The sequence below is a fragment of the Engystomops pustulosus genome, chromosome 2 (genome assembly GCF_040894005.1).
Source record: "Engystomops pustulosus chromosome 2, aEngPut4.maternal, whole genome shotgun sequence".
Lineage (NCBI taxonomy): Eukaryota > Metazoa > Chordata > Amphibia > Anura > Leptodactylidae > Engystomops > Engystomops pustulosus.
In genome coordinates this window covers 157,246,139-157,269,271 of record NC_092412.1, presented here as the reverse complement: position 1 = coordinate 157,269,271, position 23,133 = coordinate 157,246,139, and the positions used below count along the sequence as shown (strand labels likewise).

The 23,133-nt window shown below is 40.9% G+C and overlaps 1 protein-coding gene across 1 annotated transcript in view; it reads right to left on the bottom strand.

The window, feature by feature from the left end:
• Window positions 1-7,387: 7,387 nt before the first annotated feature.
• The window catches only part of LOC140118781 (platelet-activating factor acetylhydrolase 2, cytoplasmic-like), a 53,863-nt gene continuing 38,117 nt past the window's right edge, over window positions 7,388-23,133 (bottom strand). Inside the window, exons 7-10 of the mRNA XM_072137099.1 lie at window positions 21,382-21,473; window positions 18,559-18,729; window positions 10,783-10,931; window positions 7,388-7,607 (exon numbers count right to left, since the gene is read on the bottom strand). Of these exons, the coding sequence (XP_071993200.1) occupies window positions 7,510-7,607; window positions 10,783-10,931; window positions 18,559-18,729; window positions 21,382-21,473 (510 nt within the window). The 3' untranslated portion in view covers window positions 7,388-7,509. The remainder of the gene's footprint in view (window positions 7,608-10,782; window positions 10,932-18,558; window positions 18,730-21,381; window positions 21,474-23,133) is intronic.

Here is a 23,133-nt window from a genome sequence, read left to right as displayed (position 1 = left end):
AGACACTCCACCGTTTAAGGCCTTCCAGTGCCCATTAAGGTTAGCACCCCCCCTCCTTTTTCTCTACATTTTTTGAATACTCATCCACTACCGGTCCATCTCTGATGATACCGGCTACTTTGGGAGCTTCGGAGCTGCAGGAACGCTTTGGACATTTGGACATACCACCAAGTGGTAAACAGGTGAGCAGTATTGCTTATGTTCTACAACACTACTGTGACGGTATTACACGGGGCGCCGTCCTCTTGATGTTCTCTTTTGTCTCTATGTGTGTAGGAGGACCGGAGGCCACTATATGAAGAGAGATGCTATAGGACAGTAGACTACTATATGAGGAGAGATGGAGGAGGACAGGAGGTCACTATATGAGGGGAAATCGAGGAGGACAGGAGGCCACAATTTGAGGACAAAAGGAAGACAGGTGGCCACAAAAGTAAAGGGAGGATAAAATTAAAGAGGGGTACTATCTGTTGCCGAGTTGCATTAGGGGGTATTATATGGGTCCTCAAGGGGAGGGGGGGTTGGTTACAGGATGGAGGCATTATACTATGTAAGGGCTATCAAGGTCGATATTATACTATGTTTGGGGGTGGGACAATAGGCGTGGTTTCTGAAAAATAAGGAGGGGCTTTTTGTCCCTTTGGGAGGTATGCATATATACATATAGCACACATCACACTATGCTGCATATTTGCAGCAGAAGGAAAATGCATCACTATAGACATTGGCACTGTGGGCCTAGACAAGCACAACTTCTGTGCACACACCCTCCTCCCCCTCTCTCTGTCCTATTTATCAGACAATTCCTGTGAAGTACCCTGGGGAGGGAGGCTTAGTGGAGAGGCTGTCTGCATAGTCAAGTACTGATGATAGAATCCTGTGTGCTCCAGTCTACAGTGATGCTCAAAGTCTGGTAACTGTACAAGCTAATGAAGAAAGTGCCAGCTATAGCATCTGATGTACCATCAGTCAATAAAAAAGCCCCTTAAATGCTGTTTAACATCAACAGTGTACAAGGAGCTTTGTTGTGGCTGTTCAAGCACTCTCTGTGACCCTGCAGAGGAAAGTATCATGCATACTACTATGCATGATACCTTTTTTAAGGAGTAAAATTGTCTGAACAGGTGATGACACATGTACAGGCGTTATTGCGCCCTCTGATAAGTATGTAAAAATACATATTTGCATTATTTTTTTTCTTTGTACGATTTACTAACTTAGTTTTGGTTAAGAAATACTGAGGGACTGGAGAAAGAAAGAGCTGCCAGGGCAGAGTTTATACAAAATATTATAATCTTGTAGTTCACAGAAGGTCAACCACATAGGTGAGACTGATCTCTTCACTAGAATGTTCTAAAATGGCATTGAAATTGTGAGGATGAGTAAAAATTTTATGTTCAAAAGTAGTATTGAAGTGCTAGTTTAACTAAAAGAGTGATGCCCTGCAAAGAAAAATCTTCTACCTTCAAACATAGGGGCTCATGTATCATAAGTCTGGCTTTTGTGAGCCAGAGCTATTTTTGTGTTTTTTCCTTTTGAGACATGTGGCGTTTGAGGAGTTAAAGGGGTATTCTCATCTGGGCACTTACATTCAGTTTCATTAATCTGCCATATATAAACATTTCTTCAATTGGATGTTATTAAAAAAAAATGTTCCTGTGTGAAGATAATTTCTCATAAATGTAACCATGTTGTCCCTTAGAAACGAGATAGCTTCCTCGGATACGGCCACCTCTGCTGGAGGGATTGCACAAAGAAACAAAAGGTTATTGTATATAAAATGTCCAGGAGTTACTACATGTCACACAGCCGTCCTGTGGTAATGATCGCTGAATCCTGGTGGTTTGGCAGGACTCTATAGCGCAAGTCTGGCCACTGCTGCCAGAGTGTGACGTGGTCGCATCCGAGGAAGCTATCTGGTTTCTAAGGGACAGAATAACTACAATTATGAGAAAATATCTTCACACAGGAACATTTTTTTTTATAACATCCAATTGAAGAAATGTTTACATATGGCAAATGAATTTAATTAAATGTAAATGCCCAGATGGGAAAACCCCTTTAAGGTCTTTAGTAAATTAGTGAAATCTCCAAAAGGTTGAAAACAGCTCTAAGCTAATTTCTCCTTGAAGGTGGTAGCCGTAGATTGTCATCAAAATGTACAACTTTTTTTAATGTTGTACCTTTTACTTCTGAATATGTGAAGCGGGTGATGAGCAGTGCTCATAGGAGGAGAGATAAAATTGCAGAATAAGATAAACTAACATGGACACTTTAGGTTGTAGCGCAGCCTCGACTTCAGGATCAGCTGTAGGGATACGCCGTCCAGCTTAGAGGTGTATCTTTTGAAACGGGTATGGAGGAGGAAAAACACTGGCGATTCAGAATGAAGTACATTGGGCTCTTTACATTGATAAAGTAGGTATTCTTTATTAGGTGTAGGCTTCTATAGCCAGTGTTTTTTCTCCTTTATACCTTTCACATCTGTATTCAGGATATAATTCAGGGAACACTGCAGGTTTCGGCGATCGGTTGCCATGACAGCCTCAGGTCTACGTCAGACCCGAGGCTGAATGTTTTCTGCAGATTCGTTACAATAAGCCAGTGGCTCATTGTAATGAATCATAAGCAAAAATGACATACATTGCAATACAGAAGTATTGCAGTATATGGTAGGAACATTCTGACCATCTAGGGTCAAAGTACCCTAGAAGGTCTAAGAAATTGTGAAAAAAAAAATTTAAAAAAAGTTTAAAAAATGTAAAAAAATGTATAAAATATAAAAAATTCGAATCACCCCCCTTTCCCTAGAAATGATATAAAATATAATAAACAGTAGAAATCACAAACACATTAAGTATCGCCGTGTCCCAAGTGCCCAATCTATCAAAATATATAAACAGTTATAACCGTCGGTGACCTCCGAGACGGGAAATGGCGCTCAAATGTCGGAAATGAAACTTTTACACCTTTTTACATGACATAAAAAATTTAGTGAAAAGTGATTAAAATGTCGCACAGACCTCAAAATAGTAGCAATGAAAACGCCAGCACATTTCACAAAAAATTACACCTCCCCCAGCTCCGTACACCAAAGTATAAAAAGTCATTAGCATCAGAAGATGGCAACAGTTTTTTTCCTTTTTCGTACACATTCATTTAATTTTTGAAAATGTATTAAACGCAATAAAACCTGTATAAATTTGGTATCACTTCAATCGTACCGAACCAAAGAATAAAGTAGAGGGGTTATTTGGAGCGCAGAGAGAAAGTCTTAAAAACGGATCCCACAAGAACGTGACGGACATGCATTTTTTTTCAATTTTTCCATGTTTTTGTTTCAATAAAATGTTCTATATGTTAATAAAAGTGTGTTTTTTTTCCCTTTGCGACACTCTTCATAGTTTGCGACAGTAGTGGTGCTGTCTAGTTGATGATGCGCATTACTAAGGGCTAGCCTTAGTGTTTGATTTTTTTTTTGGCAAATTCACACTGATACAAATACCATTACCCCAGGACTCACCACCAGGGGTGCTGAAAAGAGTCAGGTACAAACCAGTCTGTGACCGTCTATAGAAGGTCAGGTAGTGGGATGGCTGCAGCCTGTTATTGTTGCGCTGGAATAGCCCCCTAACAGTGGGATTTCCCCACTCAGTAATGTTCGGCTGCTGCTTTTTTGTATCTGTCTTATTTTGAAAACAGGGGGTGGACCCTACGCATTTTGTTTTTCATTTCCAAATCAGCCACTCTTATGGGGCTCTACCAGCGCAATAATCGCAGCCTGCAGCCACCCCACTACTTGACCATCTATAGACGGTCAGGTACTGGTTTGTAACCGGGTCTTCCCACCACCCATGGTGGTGGTGGGTACAGGGGTAATGGTATTGGCGTTAATGGCAAAAAAAAAAAAACAACACTAAGGCCAGCCCTTAGTAATGAGAACCGTCAACTAGACAGCACCACTACTATGGCCAGCTATGAAGAGTGTCGCAAAGAAAAAAAAACCCACACTTTTATTAACAAATAGAAAATTATATTGAAACAAAAACGCAAACAAACCGTCGTTGACCATTTTATTTGTTAAAGTGTAACCGTCATTTCAAAAAAGGTTTGATATGTTGTAGGGCAGGTAATTTTAAGCCCTTTTGCAATTGGATTAGTTACCCGAATAATATGCTCCTTCCTCTTGTACTCTGCAGCCTTTCCCCCTGTAGTTAGGCACATTCTGTCTTCACTGAGGAGCTGACTACGGAGCTAGAGACGCGCCCCCATTTCTCTCCCTGCAATCAACGGTTTACCTCATGGCTCAGTGCACCAGCAGTCATGTGCTGACAGGAGCCCCAACTAATGTAATAACCACACAACTACACTCATTTATCATTCCAGGCCGTGTACTGGGAAGCGGGAAAAAAATTCAGAATGCAGTGAAAATGATGAAAAAACGCATTTGCGCCGTTTTCTTGTGGGCTTGGATTTTACAGCTTTCACTGATTACCACAAATCACATGTCTATTTTATTCTTTGGTTCGGTACGATCACAAGGATACCAAATTTGTACAGATTTTATAATGTTTTCATACATTAAAAAAATTTAAAACCTTATGTACAAAAAAAAAATCTTCATTTTGCCATGTTCTGGCATAACTTTTTCATACTTCAGGTCACGGAGCTGTGGGTGGTGTCATTTTTTGTGACGTTTTTAATGCTATCATTTTTAGGACTGTAAGGGCTTTTGATCACTTTTTATCAATTTTTTTTATATTTTTCAAATTGGCAAAAAAGTGGCATTTTCGACTTTGGGTGCCAATTTCCGTTACGTGGTTAAACGCTAATAAATTTTGATAGATCGGACATTTTGGGACGCGATGATACCTAAAGTGTTTATGATTTTTACTCTTTATTTATATTTATATCAGTTCTAGGGAAATGGGGGTGATTTAAACTAACTTTTTTTTACTATTTTTTATTTTACCATTATTTTAGATCCTCCAGGGTAATTTAACCCTGCAGGGTCTGATTGCTAATTCTATATACTGCAATACTACTGTATTGCAGTACATAGCTATTTTACAATGATGTTTAATAGCCTGCCCTCTGCTGGCTATTAGAAATCATTACACATGGCAAGCATAAGAGTCTCAATGAGACTCTAGGCTGCCATAGCAACCGATCGCCATGTAACGGTAAGTTAGGTGCCGCGGTCGGGTTCGACCACGGCACTTAACAGGTTAACTGCCAGCACCGACCGCGGCAGTGACTGGCGGGTGTTGGCTGTTTTATACAGCCATTACCCACAGTGTATGGAGAAAGCTCAGCTCGTGAGCTCTCTCCATACACCCTTTGCCGCACAAGAACGATATAGTTCGTCCTCGGTTGTTAAAAAACAGCTGAAAATAAATCAGGCGAACACAAGGAAAAAAACAGCAAGCTAGATGCAGTGCAAAGGAGAAAACCAAGCTTGCGGCGGAAAAACATTTTTTCCGCCATTGTGTGATTTTTTGTGTTTTTTTCCTTGCAGTTTGCCAGTGTAGTGTGCAGGGGGCGTCAGATTCAGAATTTCTGCATGAATCTTTGAGCGGCTGGCCGGACATGTTGTTGTGACGTGCTTCTGTGTTTTTCATCATCTGTCTCTGTAATCTTCTTCCTGTCCTCTCACCTGTCCTCCATGAAATCTTCTTCCTGCACTCTCCGCTCATCTCCGAGTCCACAAGTATATAGTTGTTCCCCACCCTGTATGGTCTCCATACACCCCAAATGTATCTGTTCCTACAGACTCCCCCCCCCCCCTTCATCGTTCTGGTTAACCCCTTACCTGCCGCAAACATTACCTAGGCAACGAGCGTGTCCTCCCCCTAGAGAACGAGCATGTCCCCCTCCACCTTGGCAATGAGCATGTCCTCTCCCCTCGGCAACGAGTATGTTCTGCACCCCCTATTGCAATGAGCCATTATGTGTGTGTGTGTTTGTTTTTCTTTGTCTTCCAGGACCGTGCCTGCTGTGAACTACCTCGGATTGGAAGGATTATGTCAATGACCAGTATTTTTTTAACAAATAATATGGTCAACAAGGGTGTGTTTGTGTCAATAAAATTTTAAATTTTTAATAAAAGTGTGCACTAACACCAATACCATTACCCCGGCTGTTATTGTTGTGCTGGAATAGCCCCCTAACAGTGGGCTATCCCAGCTCAGTAATGGCAGGCTGCTGCTTTTTTTTATCTAACTCATTTGGAAAATAGGGGCGGAACTTGGCCAGCAATGAAAATAAAAACGTGTAGGGTCCATTCTATAAATAGGGGAGAAATCAAGCAGCTTTTTTTCCACCCGGAAATGGGGGAAAAAAACCCCGCAAAATTAATCAGGCAAACACAAGGAAAAACAACAGATGGGAAGATAGATGCAGCGCAAAGAAGAAAAACAAAGTTCGCTGCAGAAAAATTGCTCAATTTGAGCGTTTTTGCTCAATTTCAGTGTTTTTGCTCAATTTTAGGTTTTGAGGTATCTGCAAATTTCTTGTGCAAAAACATCATGAAAAGGCAGAAATTGAGCAGATGTTAAACATATGTGCGACTAGGGCAGCCTATTCCGACAAAGCTGATCCTGCCTAATGATAAATCTCCCTCATAGAGCTCTCCAATGGTGCGGACATATAACTGATCCGTGACATCTTTGGCATGATTTACATCTCGTTTTGTGCCATATGTTGTAAGGACATGTCAGGGGATTCTGACGTGTCCTTACAACGTATAGCACAGACTTATCCCACTGTATGCTTATACAGTGGGATACATGACCCAGAGACCCCTCCTCTCCCCTGCCAATACACAGGTTGTATCCCCAGTGAAGTCACTGTCCTTATATGAGCAGTGACATCACCAGGACCCCCTCCGGCTGAGAGAAGTATCCGCACCTCAGGTGTGCTCAGTCGCTCAGCAGGACATATCAGGATTAAAATACGTAGCTTGCTACATCTTTCGATCCTGCCTTTTTTGAGTGGAAGCACTGTGTACTGGTCAGATGGAGACAACTATGACTCTATCTGCCAGTATATGCTCAGCGTATATATCCGGAGCTTTCCAGGCGTGTACGCTAAGCATATACAAAAAAAAAACAGCCTTATAAGGGAAATGCTTGATACTAGACAATGTCTAGACCATACAGAGCATAATAAATGATACTGTTTTCTGAAGATATTTTCTTGGTCTGTACTCCTTCCTCTCTTTCAGTTGTTATATAACCCTTGTGCACAATTGATGATGTTCTATGTTTGGCGCATACACGTTACAGGCGGCAGAGCATGTAACTGTCACAGCAATGAATGCAGCGCGAGTGCTTTCAGCAGCCTCTGACACTGACCAAGGAACATTGTACACAATAACCCAGCCATATTTCCAACAACAGTGCTGCTTTCTTTATTAAAACACAAGGGCATTTGAATGGCACAACAAAGCCCCATTCTCTCAGTTTTTCTCCACTCTTAGACTTAGATGGGCATCTGCTTATGCCATACTCATAGTTTACTGTCATTTCTTATTGGAAATCCACAAATAACTTGAGCTTGAATCACTTCTTTCAAATCTTCCAACATAGGAACACATGAAGCGAGATCTGTCAAAAACACACATAAGTATCATTTTTAATGAAAGCATAACATAATGCAAGGGAGAAAACACAGTAATACCAAACAGCAAAAACTCCCCTAGAGGTTGTGTGAGGCTATTACACAGCTTCCATTTGACCACTATAGACAGCCCTAACAATTTTTTTATTTTAACATCATAGTTAAGCTGGATATCTGATGTGTTATTTGAACTTTCAGATTACATTAGTGGACTTGGAGTACCGTTCTCCAGTTCTCCATGCTGCTCCCTCTAATTCGCCAGTGTAATCTAGCAGGAGAAGGAACCTTCACTGCTCATTGTAACAGCCCTTGAAGCTACAATACTAAGGGGCTTTGGAAAGACCTCTGACTCATTAGGATAATTATAAAAGTTGATTTTAGACAGAAAGAGGCCAGGGATAACAAATATAAAGAGACTACCACAGTGTCTGGATCCATAGATTTCCTTGAAAAGGGTTGTCCTGTTTATGAATGTTATAATTTTTATGATAAAAAGTTATACAATTTTTCAATATATTTTCTTGATCAATTCATTTTGGCTTTCTAGATCTCTGCTTGATGTCTTTCTATAGGAAGCATCACTGCCTACTTCCAATGTATAGAAATATGTTCATGATCATGTGATGTCACACAGGTGCATGGCTGGTTATTATCATAGAGACTAATCGGAGCCATGTGTTCTAATAAGCCGTGGCCATCACCTTTGTGACCATGGAGGGAAAGATAAAAGCTTTATATAGAATGTCAGCAAGATGAACAATTTTCCAGTATACTTTCTGCATCAATTCATCATGATTTTTTACAACTTTTATTTATAAAAACAATAATATTTATTTGCTGAAATGGGAGCACCCCTTAAGGATCGGGCTCATTTCACATTAACCCCTTCACGACTATATATGTCCTATCTGCACATGCCTCGTGCAGAAAGAACGTTTATAAACGTGACAATTTCAAAAGGCCATATCACCTGAATCATGGCATTGTGTATGGATGCTTTACAGAACCAGAGATATCCACCCTTAAAGTTGTACTAAAAAAAATATATTTTTAGGTACAGCTTTCTATTCCCAATTGTAAATTTAAAATTGGATATCTCTGCATCCATGCACACTCCATATATAATATTATATCCATATATCATATCATGACAACAGAATTGTGTTTCTAGGAGCAAGGATTCAGGAGATATAGGCATTTGAAGTGTGCCCCTCCCAGCCTGTCAGCCGAAAGCAGAATGTAGAAGAAGCCGATGGAGGCCCTTTAATTTTTTTTTTTTTTAAATCTTCTCATTTTGATTAATGATTTTTCTAACATGGTACATAGAACCAACTAGTACAGTAAGACATTTGGCACTTATTTTTGCGAACAAAAGACAGTATGCCAGCACACACAGAACATAAAGCAAAACCCAACCCAAGGACCAGGCGCAGACAGCTAATGCAAAATAAGTATGTGTGTGGTTCAATATTGGTTTTATGTCCTTTCCCTTTTGTCCCCTTTTCTAGGTACAGAACTCGTTAGCCCTGGATATATCGACTTCTGAACCTGCCTCTGTTCTACTTCCGTTTGGGATTTATGCCAGCAGCTGTCTGGCAGGGAGGGGGTTGTTTATGCCTGAATTATTTTTGTTTTTTGCACCTAACGCACCTATGACCACTGTCGATCTGTTGCATCTCACCACAGGGCCCTAACGCCCAGTATGCCCTTTTCGTACTATGGCAAATGAAATGGCAAATAGGGAACTAATGATTGCCTCTTGGAATGTTAGAGGGATGAATGATGGGGTGAAACATAATTTTGATACAATGTGCCTACTGGTGATGCACCTGGATAGGGACCAGCTATACTGGCTCAAGAAAGCTTGGATGGGTTGGGCCTATCACTCGGGTTTTTCCTCTAATGCTAGGGCAGTATCTATTTTTGTGTGCAGGAGATACTGTGCTCGAGCACTATAACTGGAGCGATGTGGCCGGACGACAACCCCGATGCACATCACTCCATGAACTAGGATGCGTGGCCGAGTGATGACGTCATCCCTTTCGTGGCTGACCGCGGGTGGAAGAAAGAAGACGCGGGAGTCAGAAGGAGCCAGAGGTGAGTACAGGGTTTTTTAAAATCAAGCAGCATATGTAATATTTCATTGTGGGGCAGGTGGGGGGGGGGGGGCAGAATATGTGATTATTCATTGTGTGTGTGGGGGGGCAGAATATGTAATAATTCATTGTGGGGGGGGGAGAATATGTAATAATTCATTGGGGGGGCAGAATATATGATAATTCGTTCATTGTGGGGGGGGCAGGATATGTAATAATTAATTGTGGGGGCGCATAATATGTGATAATTCATTGTAGGGGGGGCAGAATATGTGATAATTCATTGTGGGGGGGCAGAATATGTGATTATTCATCGTGGGGGGGGGGCAGAATATATGATAATTCGTTGTGGGGGGGGGGCAGAATATGCAATAATTAATTGTGGGGGGGCATAATATGTGATAATTCATTGTGGGGGGCAGAATATGTGATAATTCATTGTGGGGGGGGCAGAATATGTGATAATTCATTGGGGGGAGAATATTTAATAATTCATTTTAGGGGGCAGAATATGTAATAATTCATTGAGGGGGACAGAATATTAAATAATTCATTGTAGGGGACAGAATACAAAATAATTCATTGTGGGGGGGCAGAATATGTAATAATTCATTGTTGAGGGGTACAGAATATGTAATAATTCATTGTGGGGGGAAACAGAATATGAAATAATTAATTATGGGGGGACAGAATATGTAATAATTCATTGTGGGGGGCACAGAATATGAAATAATTCATTGTGGGGGGGGGCAGAATATGTAATAATTCATTGTTGAGGGGTACAGAATATGTGATAATTAATTGTGGCGGGACATAATATTAAATAATTAATTGTGGGGGGCAGAATATGTAATAATCACTGAAATGTCGGTTAGCTGAAAGGGTTTTGAGGGGGGGGGGGGGGGGCATTAGGAATTTTGTCCCGGGGCCCATTGGACTCTAGTTACGCCACTGACTACGGTAGTTATCTTTGTCAGTATTCGAGAGAGAATGTAACAGTTTCAGTGCACAAAATCACATAAAACATATTCATATAGATCTAGCAAATAAAAGTAAGTGTTCTTACCCAGATGTTTGTGCAGAAAATCTAGTGAAAATGCAACGTGAATCTTCAAACATTGAAGTGGATCCATTGTTGCTTGTGGCCCCATAATCTTGTTTGCAAAGTATCCAGTCAGGAAGGCTAAATCAGTTTGGGTCTGATGGACACAACCCCTAATAAGACAACAAAATACTAAGTATGACCAATATGATACTTTCTTGAGAGAGATATCAATATCCATCTCTGCGGACTGATATCAGTATACCTTGCTTTAACTATCCTTAGTATATATTTTTTTTTAATCAGATATTTCTTTATTCTTTTTCAAATTTTTCATGAACATACAATACAAAGAAGAAACAAACCCCCCACCCCCATCTCAGCCAGGGCTACAGATAAATGTATAAGGCATACATGCAGGTTTTGCCATAACCAGAGTCGCCACGCAGGGCTACGGAGATTTAGTATAAGAATACAATAAACATGGCAATCTACAGCAAAGCAAATGTGGATCACATACTTAAGTCGGCACAATATCCTGTCTACTGACCCTTGTAATAACCCTTCTCTCAACAGCACCGCGGACACTACCCCCAGGGTATCCAACCATGGGGCCCAAAGTTTTTCAGATTTGTCTACAGTCTTCATTTTCTGATATATAGCCCTTTCATTAATTAGCATCCCCTCTACCTTTTGGAGAAACTACTTTTTTTGTGGGGGAGGTCGGTTGAATCCACCTTGCTGCAATTGATTTCTGAGCCATATACAGAAACCTCCCCACCACAATCTTGCCTAAATGTTCCAGAGTAATTTCCTTGTTGTAGCCTAACACTCATGTAAGTATATTCCTAGGGACTTATATCGAGTACGCCCTATCTATCAAGTCCAGCACAGCTGCCCAAAGTGCCGTTTCTTCAGAGCACTTTGGGCATGATGCATTTGAACGCACCCCAATGTCATACAAAAACTTTGGTGTTCTATACACCCTATGAACTATATATAGTTGTGAGAGTCTGTTCGCTTTCCCCAGTGAAGCTATTGGTATAGCCTCTAGAACATTATTCCATTGATCGCATGGGCAGGGCTATGAAAGCCATCTAGGAATTTGCACAAAAGGAGCTGGTATAGGATTGAGATGAGTCCTGAGGAATGACCCTCCTTGGCTATATTCTGAATTAGGAAGGCTCCTTGATACGACAGAGTTCTAACTTTTGTTTGGGCTTCGAAGGCATGCTTCAGTTGAAGATACCTGAAAAAATCATGACTATGGGCTGGAATAGATTCCTGTAGTTGCTGGAATGTCTTAATGTGAGAGTCGTTCACCAATTGTGAGAGCTTAGTCAACCCCATTCCTTCCCAAAAGAGAGTGTTTAGGGTCATTCTAAGAGGCTTAAATTTCCCAGCTTCCAACGCCTGTAATAGATTCTTAACATGTAGGTAGTGTTTCAGTATCAGGGAAGTCATATCGGCTGTCTCAGTTACTCCCCACCCCTTAAGATGCTGTGCCTGTGCCGCTAGATCAGGGGTCTCAAACTCGCGGCCCGCGGGACAATATTTTGCGGCCCCCACCTGGAAAAGCACCGCCCGCCGTGTATTCACGGCGGCGGTCGGGTCACGCTGCATGGAGAGGGCTCACGGGCTGAGCCCTCTCCATAGCCGGTAAGTCTTTGCTGCATATTGCAGCAAAGGCTTACCGGTAACACCCGCGATCGGTGCTAGCACCGATCGCGGGTGTTTGCACAGCGATAGCTGCCGGCAAAGCTGCCAGCAGCCTCAAAAAGATAGCGGCGCATGGGCGCCGCCATCTTACCTGGGATCGCCGCTCCCCGTGACGTCATCGGGGGGCGGCGATCCGTCTCCATAGCCTCGGGTCTTCCGAAGACCCGAGGCTATTTCGTTTTAACCCCTTCATTACAATGTGCTGATAGCACATTGTAATGAATGAGGAGGAAAATCCCCATATACTGCCATACTGCAGTATGGCAGTATATGATAGGATCGATCAGACAACCTAGGGTTAAAGTACCCTAGGGAGTCTGAAAAATAGTATAAATAAAAATACAAAAAAGTTTAAAAAAAAAAAATTATAATAAAAAAACCTAAAATTTCAAATCACCTCCCATTCCCTAGAACTGACATAAATATAAATAAACAGTAAAAATCATAAACACATTAGGTATCGACGCGTCCGAAAATGCCCGATCAAAATATGATAACGGTTTTTCACTGCTTTTAACCCCGTAACGGAAAATAGCGTCATTTTGAAAAATATAAAAAATCTATAAAAAGTGATCAGTACAAAAGGTCGTACAGTCCTAAAAATGATATCATTGAAAATATTATCAAATTTCGCAAAAAAATACACCACCCACAGCTCCGTACACTAAAGTATGAAAAAATTATTAGCGCCAGAATTTGGCAAAATCAAAAAAATAAGTTTTGTACAGGAGGGTTTAATTTTTGTAAAAAACATTATAAAACCTATACAAATTTGGTATCCCCTTAATCGCACCGACCCAAAGAATAAAGTAGACATGTCATTTGGGGCGCTTGGTGAAAGACGTAATATCCAAGCCCACAAGAAAATGGCGCAAATGCGTTTTTTCACCATTTTCATTGCATTTGGAATTTTTTTCCCGCTTCCAAGTACATGGCATGGAATATTAAATACCATCACTGTGAAGTGCAATTTGTTACGCAGAAAACAAGCCGTCAAACAGCTCTTTACGTGTAAAAATAAAAAAGTTATAGATTTTTGAAGGTGGGGAGTGAAAAATGGACATGAAAAAACAGGAAAGGGCCCGTAACCGGTTAATCCCCTTCCCTCAGGTACTTGAAGAAGATGAAGTCGCCGCTCTGAACGCCCTTGGTGCAGGTCAGAGCGGCGACTTCATCTTCTTCGATGGGAGGGACACGGGGAGGCAAGTACCGGGGGGGAGGGGGGGCGATGGAGTGTCCCTGACTGGGCTCAGTGCGGTAGGAGCTTGGGACCCCTCGGTGCACAGGACGCGTTCATAGAGAAAAAACATGTCTCCCAGCTCGGGGCTTTCCTTGCGCTGGGAGACGCCATGACATTTGAATCTGAATAATGATATTTTGTAAGTGCATTTTGTGTGGAAAACTTGATGCGGCCCAGCCTTACCCAGAATCTACCTCAAGCGGCCCCCAGGTAAATTGAGTTTGAGACCCCTGCGCTAGATAGTATATCCAGGGATTAGGTAATGCTAGCCCCCCCTCCAGTTTAGAGTCCAGCAGTTCTAGGGTGACCTTTATTCCATATTAGATCCCTGAACAGTGAATTTATCTTATGGAACCTAGAGAGAGGCAGCCACACTGGAGAGTTATGAAGAAGGTACAGGAGTTAAGGCATGACCACCATTTTAATAAGCTTTAAATGTCCAACGACAGATAACGGTAACCTGCGCCACGCTTTAATCTTTGTTTCAACAGAATCCAGTCATGGTGTGAGGTTGAGCTCCACAAAGTCTGAAGGACGATCCGACACTCTTATTCCTAAGCATTTAAAGGAAGCCTACCACTTTACAATCGTACTAATAAGCCTCCCAATTCCTTGCCCCAGTTCAGGGTGACCATGCGCGGAACCGTGCATGCGCCTGAATAGAAAGTGCCGGAGAGCTGGTTAAATGCGCCGAGCGCGTACCACCGCACGTCTAAGCTGTTTAGAATATAAAGATTAAAACCAAGTTAAAAAGCATTACAGCGCCTTATTGAAACAACAAAGATCTGCTCCGGCACCAGCTCACCTTGAGCTGGTGCGAGGAATTGGAGGCTTATAAGTACGATTGTAAAGTGGTAGGTTTCCTTTAAATGAGTTTACGACAGGGATACTGGAGGGCCCCCTGCATCAAGTCACCGTCCATCACATCTAGTGCCATTATAGCCGACTTATGCCAGTTTATCAAAAGGCCAGACATAGCCCCAAAGTGGTCTAGGAGACGCATGGCTGCCGATAGAGAAGCTCCAGTATCACCTAAAAATAGTAATGCGTCGTCGGCATAAACAGTAATTTTATTATGTATTTGGCCATACTGGAACCCCTTAATCTCCGATGAGTTGCATACTGCCGCAGCCAGAGGCTCAATAGCTATGGCAAATAGCCTTGTGCCACGGAATAATGAAAATGGTTCAGATAGTGCATCGTTCTCCCTAATTTGAGCCCTTGGAGCCGAGTACAGTACTTTAACCCATGAGATAAATTTGGGTCCAAACCCCATAGCCTCCATAGTATGCCACAGAAATACCCACTCTATACTATCGAACGCTTTAGCAGCATCTAGCGTTAAGATAGCTCTTCTGCCTACATTATCCAATGGGATTTGCAGACTAAGAAACAGTCTCCTGATATTGATAGAGGTAGATTTATGAGGCATAAATCAGAAAAAAGTTTGGTCCTCATTTATTATAGATGTAATAACCTTAATTAAATGATTGGCCATGGCCTTGGCAAGGAGCTTTACATCTGATGTTAGCAGCGAAATGGGTCTATAAGAATTTGGCAATAAAGGATACTTGCCCTCCTTCGGCAGCACCACTATAATAGCTTACTGCATGGATGGAGGGAGCTAGCCTTTTGCAAAAGCATCTTGGAACACTTCAAGAAGCTGAGGAAGAAGGACTTCCCCATACTGCTTGTACACCTCAGCTGGTAGGCCGTCTACCCCAGGGGCCTTATCATTCACCATTCCTCCAGCTGCACCTTCTAACTCCTCCAAGGTGAAGGGTTGCTCCAGCATTTTACCTGTCCTCTGCTGATAATTTGGGAAGAGCCAGCGTGCTAAGGAACTCTAGCATATTCTCCTCGACTGTCTCTTCCTTAGTATTTTATTTCAGTAGACTTAGAAGTAAAACTTATTTCATACAAACTTAAATTTGTATATTCCTATAAAAGCTAAAAATCTATTTAGTATATTTGTATATGTATTTGGTAGATTTTTATATAGTGAAAAAATTTTTTATCATCATTTTACTAGTATTGATATATAGTTAGCTGACTGTTTTTTTTTTTGGGGGGGGGGGGGGGGGGGCGTGAGGGTGGCATTGTTTCCATACCATAGTATTTTGTGTGTGAAAAAAAAACAAAAAAGAATTTATTTGTGCTTTTTTAAAAACAATCTGATTTAAAACAAAACCCTTTTCATTATTTATTGGGTTTTGATTTATATGTGATATGCTGTGAAGTTATGTTTATTAGAATTTTTGACAGATCATTTTTAAAATTAGGACATTGACCTTTTCAGGAACTAAAGCCTTTTTTCAATACTTTTTATGAAAACAGTGTATATTGCGTATTTCCCTATGGATACTTGATTGTTCAATATCTCTTGTGTTACCAGTTTTTTTAATGATTTTTGGGGGTGATGTGTTAGAATCCACTACTCTGATATCATAGTCCCAGAATTCATATTGAACTTCTTCTCCAGGTTAGTCATTTTTGTTACTGTAACTCGTTTTATGAGTGTATTTAAAGTACATGGATGTCCATCAGCATTTTCTGTCTACCCACTGAACTGGAGGAGTAGGTTATATAAGATAGGAAGACAAGGATCTGATGTTGCAGATGCTTTGGGGGAGAAGTAGACTAGGCCCAAATGCACAAACCTTCCTGGACAGTACCTAAAATATGGGCTGTCTGGTTGGCATGCATATGCATGTAAAAGACATATGCTAAAATTAATAAAAGAAATGTTTTGCCAACAAAGAACAGCATTAAATAGGGCAGGCACATGCTATTTAAACTCTGACCATCACGCACTGAAAATTTTACATTATTCTTAAAAAAGTATCCTTATAACTGCAGGTATTTATAAGACTATGGATAAAATGTGTTACCATTTCAATCACCAAAACCAAAATTTTGAGTTTGAAACAATATCTGGAGAAGTATAACAATGCTCGATCGATACAGATACGAAACACAATGCAAACGTCTGGGGCGGGGCTCAGCCCGATCCCATATGCGTTTCCATTGAACCAGTGTTTTGCGAGGAAAACTTTAGTTTTTTTAATCATAGTTTATTAGATGTATTGTAATGGTTGTCCATTAATGTTAATATAAAATGTATAATTCAGGGCTCATTCAGATGTGCATTTTTGATGTCAGTGTGCTATCCTTATTATGGCGGATGGCATACGGACCCATTGAGTTTTTTTCCCCTGGATGTGCAGACAGTGAGAAAACAAATTGCAGCATGCACTATTTTTTTACGTGTAGGCCATGGACCCCAATAGAAGTCAATAGATCTGCAAAAAACGGTCTTCCGTAGTACTTTTCAGTACTATTTTAATGTTTTTATCTAGGTGTGTGATTTGTTTATGCCATTTCTCTTCCTATTTGATACTTTGGCCTGTAGTGATGCATAACTATTTTTTGTACGTGTTAAAAGACTATTATCGATGACAACTGAACTTTAAATTTCCCAAACTGGCCTGTTCTTTATTGTTCTATTCCTAATATTTTATAGGTATGTAGCTTAAAACTGCACCTAGTCTCAAACTTCAAACTACTTAAAGTAAAGACCGTAAACATTGTATATAATGCATGCGCAAGGGGTTGAATACAAGTGACATATTTCTTACAATGTGAAAAAATGATCACAGAATAAACCCTGTGAAGTTGCCAAGAGCCTTGGCACATATTTTACTGAATTGTCAAATACGCTTTAAATTATTTATAGAAATGTGCATTCTGTAGCTTCTGATCTCAGAATAGATGTAATTGGGAAGGTATGGGTATAAAATATCCCTCCTGTTATGTAAACCAGAAAAAAAAGTAAAAGATGTGTCCATTGGTTTTAGATTTCTTAAAATTATTTTCTCATGGAGCCTTTCATACCATCTAATCAGGACCGCATAGGCCATGAGGCTAGATGAAAGAGTTTTTCAGCACAAAAAATCTGCTGAAAAACACAAACTCGAGTCACAAAAAAAAAAAAATCAAAACTAACCTTTCCGGCGGCCCCCGTAGGTGTTCTGTGCGATCCGTCCGTCAGTGGTGGCAGGTCCGTGCAACGTCACATGATCTGAAGTCAGTCGCAGCCGTTGCAATGGTATTGTGTGTTCCGGCAGCCGGCACACACTCCGATGTCAGCGATGGTGGCTGACGTCATAACTGTGTGCCGCATGGACCTGTCGCTGACTGACGGATCCCACTGAAGACCCGCGGGGGCCACCGGAAAGGTGAGTTTTGATTTATTTCATCTGGCTATCAACTGGCTGCACGACTGGGTGGGGAGCCGGCTGTACGATGAGACAAGGAGGCCGGCTGCATACTGGGGCAGGGGCTGCTGGCTATATACATTGGGGCAGGGGCTGCTGGCTATATACACTATGGCAAGGGCTGGCAAGCTATATATACTGGGGCAGGGGCTGGCAGGCTACATATACTGGGACAGGGGCTGGCAGGCTACATAGTACAGGGGGCTGGCTATATACTCCAGTTGGCTGGCAGGCTATATACTGGGGAGGCTGTGATCAATGCATTTCCCACCCTTGGCTAATACTCAAGTCAATAGGTTTGCCCAGTTTTTTGTGGTAAAATTAGGGGCCTCGGCTTATACTCGGGTCAGCTTATACTCAAGTATATATGGTACACAGAGCTCCAGGGCCAATATCTAACACTGCTTCTATGTATTATCAATAGGAATCATACTAGTACATACCTCCTTTGTACCAATCCTATAATAGTGTTTTTGAGAACTTTGAAAGTAACGCCTCTTCATTTATGTACAATAAGTTAATTTAAATAGTTAATTTAAATATATAAATAGTGTCTTCACTTACTTTACAGTCAGGTATTTCAGATCAGCTCCACCTGAATTCATTCTCTTTATTTTTTGTATACTTTCCCCTGTCTGAAAACTTGCAGTATTGATTAATAATATTGGTTTCTGTATGTATTGATAAGAAGTATCTTCAAGGGGAAACATCCAGGCATCCAAAACTACTGCACACCTACAAGTGAGGAAGAAGTAGCAGCAATGTTATAGCCTTAAGTAAATAGTTGGTCAGATAGTTTGAAGATATAAAGTAACTTCTGAAAGTATAAAGATATATGAATGCGCATATGAAAAGCGTTATAGAAGGGGGAGAGGTCTTAACGAACTATGGGACCAATGGAATTTATGAGGAGGGAGAGGAATATGGGTTAATGAAATAGAGGAATTTTTTTTTTTTGTTTTTTTTTTCCTTCCCCCGACTATCTCCAGCATGGGTTGTATGGGTGGGAGAGGGTGGTATGGTGGTATGGGATATTGGATATGTAAAAGGGGTGTTAAGATATATATGCGGTTAATTATGGTTATGATCTGATTTGATAATGGATTAGTATGTAAGGGGAAAGGGAAGGGTATGAGTCACAAATTGGCTGGATTATTTGTCTGTCTGATTCTGATGTTTATTAAAAAGCATTATGATGACCGTATAATTAATAAGAGTGGAGGGAGGGTGATACAATAATAATGCTGATTATATACTCTATTGCCTTTAAAGAAATGTCTGTAGAATATACTTTTGTATTATGAACTTGGAAAAATAAAGAGAAAATAAATGCAAAAACTTCTGAAAGTCTGAACACACAATGAAGTCAAATGTTGTTTTGTTTGGAGGGAAAATCTGCCTGGTTTACACAAGTCTTAGATAAAGGGGTTCTTCAGACTGGAATGATTAGTGGTCAGAGACTAGCAAAGTCACTGGAGCAAGGACAGTAATTCCTGGCTACAAATGTTTGTTGATGGCAACAACAGTCATGTGACCACGACTGGTTTCAACCCAGACAGATGTTTCAAACTGGGAAACAGCTTTAAGATAGTACCTTTAAGTATCGAATAGAATATTAAAAGAAGAACCTGCTCTTGGACAATATGTTAAGCAAGTTGCAAGGTATATTCCTTCAAATAGGTGGCAGAAAAAGTGTTGAGGCACTCAGTTTGGCACAACTATATTAAATATAAATACCGAAAACAGTATATAGGACCAAAACATACCACTCTCAGTACATAAATTCCATATTAATAAATTTACTCAAAACTTTATTTACACAATATGGCAATCAAATAAGCTTAAAAACATCATTAAAAACCACAGAAACAACACAAAATGGGTGGGGGTCAAATCATAGTATAGATATATCCCACAGTGGGGCATCAAGGTAAATATAAAAGCGGATTAGAGAAAATTCACAATCAATGTCTTTGTCCTTGTGTGGCCCAAAATGCCTTCCGACATGTCATGAAACCCCAGACCACCACCACAGCACCCTGACGTATGTTTCGCCGCCACTTCCGACGTACGTCGGGGTGCTATGGTGGTGGTCTGGGGATTAAATTTAAGCCATGTGACTGTTCAGAATTCAGTTCCAGGTATAATCTAGGGATCTTGCAAATGATAATTTTATTCTTAGGCCTGTGGTCAAAACAAGGGGGCATCCTCTACTCCTAGAGGAGAGGTGGTTCTACCATTGCCATGGATTCTTTACTGTAAGAGCAGTGAGATTGTGGAACTCTAGTGCAGGACATTGTGAGGACTGATGTTATTTGTAAATGTTGGAGAGGCCTGAATGCCTTTAGAAGAAAAATATCACATGTTATGGAAGCAAAAGATTTAGTTAATTTAATAGGTTGGACTTGATGGCATATGTGTCGTGTTCATGTTGAATTCCTATTTTTGTGGCGTTTACGTTTATGGGGCATTGCGTTTACATGGTGTTTGTCTTTACATTAACATGACGCTCACACAGTGTTTGTGTTTGCATTTACATGGCTTTTACATTGTGTTTATATTGCATATTGCTATTCATTTAAGATAATAAATTATGGATGACATTCTCATCTGTAATATGAGGGGCATCTGCAGTGACACCCCCTGCACCCTTTAAACTTACCTCTTCTCAGGCAAAATATGATTTTTTTCCTACTAATTTATACTTTGGTGGAGATTTTTTAACGGTAAATGAACGATAATTCACATAAATGAAGGAATTTTAGAAAGCACATTTCATACCCTACCTGACAGGGCTAGTAGGTTAATGGGTAAAAACTGGTGACGTGTTCCATATAAATACAGCTTCCAGCTGCTACAGGATAGAGAGTCACACTGCTTCTGGCAGTGATTGTGTGCTGGCTCCCCACCAATCAACTATTAATGGCCTCGGTATTGGACACCATTAGAACCTCTTGGCTAATCCATTCAAAAGTGGAATTTTCTTTAGTGGATGTGAAAACCATAATGCTCCTATCTTCCTCCTATCATTGTTACAAAGTGAAACAAGGTAGAAGAGTAGATGCTACATTGCAGACCTGAGCATGGCATTGGGGAAATCATGCAAGGTGAATGGAGGGGAGCACATTAGGGTAATGTCAGTACCACACAGAAGAGATCCTTCATGGCCTGTAGAAGGAGAAAGCAGTGCTTGAATGAGGCTGCGCCAATTCATGAAAGTTAATAAAGGTAGTATCATGCTGTACACTCAATTCTCTTATTTAGCCTACATTCCTATAAAACTGAAGCAAACAACTGTCCTGTATATTAGGCTTTCAAAAAAGTAAAAAATATTTACCCATGACAAAGGTGTCTATAGCCTTTGAATAATAAGCTCCGAGTACTTACTTGAAAATATTATCCTTTACCAAACTAAGCAAGGCCGTTGCTCCCCCAAATGAATGACCCATAACAGCTACTCTGTTGAAGTCTATTCTATCCTAAAAAGAAAAAAAAACAATTGAAAACAATTTATGAAACTAAAACACAACAAAGAAGACAGTGACTTTATATCTTGAGTGAACGCTAAAGAATTTACTCGCACAACTTTTGTAGAGGGGATATCTTCAAATGTATGGATGAACATTAACTGAGAGCAGGAGCTATCAAGTATTTTTCAGACAAGGTTCATGCAAATCACAATGTTTCAGCCGTCACAGCTGTTTCAGCCTTTGTTAAACACAAGTGGCCGAGTAGGACAAAGCGAATCAGGCAATAGTGGAAAAAACGCTATACCTAGGAATGTGGCCATACGTATCGGTGGCATGTAAATGGTTAACATCCACGATCGGTGCTATAATGTGAAATGTTTGCTGCAATATTCAGCAAACACCAAGTCTGTATGGAGACTCAGCTCATGAGCCCTCTCCATACAACGCAGAAGAAACGCATGCCGCACCAGATGAAAAATAAAACGTGGTTCTTTAATTTCAATTCTTCCAATAAAAACAGTGGTAGCATTGTACAAATCAAATAAAGCTGAAGTTTTGCATCCTGGTTGACACAAGACTAGTACCAATAAAAAATGTAAGGCAGTATAGCCTACGCGTTTCGGACGCGTTACACGTCCTTACTCATGGCTGGTTTTTGTAATACTGAAACATGGCCGACAAGGGGGGCACGGTTGTGGTAATGAGTCGCGATCTCTACCAGACACAAGTAGAGAATTTATTAGCCGATGAGAAAGCCTATCGCATTCTACAGGCAGACCCCACCAGGAAATTCTCCCAGGAAATGTTCCGTATTATAGACGATGGGGTAGCATTAGGGGTGTTAACAAATAAACAGGCAGAATACCTCAAGAACACACACCCCATTGTACCCATCATGCATGCATTGCCAAAAGTCCATAAGGGTATTGATCCCCCACCGATGAGACCCATAATTTCGGGAATAGGATCCCTCAATGAGCGACTATGCCAATGGCTAGACACATTTTTGCAACCACTGGTCAAACGGATACCGGGGTATTTACAGGACACGGGGGATGTACTGAGGGGCCTGCAGGGAGTCACGTGGCGTCCGGGCTATATTTGGGTCGGATGCGACGTGGTTTCCCTGTACACCTCCATACCCCATCAAGTGGCCATGCAAGCATTAGATTTACATCTTCATAAATACAGTAGTTATGAGGACAACTTACAACTCCTATTGAAAGATGTCACCTGGTACCTTATGACCCATAATTTTTTTACGTTTAATGACATTTTTTATTTACAAACACAAGGAGTCTCCATGGGGGCAAAATTCTCCCCCTCGCTGGCCAACTTGGTAATGGCCATGTGGGAGGAGGAATTCATTTACACAATACACAATCCCTTCAGTGATGTAATATGCTGGTACGGCAGATACATAGACGACCTGCTACTAGTGTGGAGCGGGGATGTGTCTGCCGTGCCAGCTTTCATTGAATATATTAACAACAATGAATACAATCTTAAATTCACATTCTCTACAGACAAGATGCACATAGAATTTTTGGATTTAAAGATAACAGTGGACGAGTCAGGGACAATTTCCACCTCCACCCATCGTAAGAAAACGGCGGGTAATACCATCTTACATGCCCATAGTGCACACCCAATACATGTGGTCAAGGGG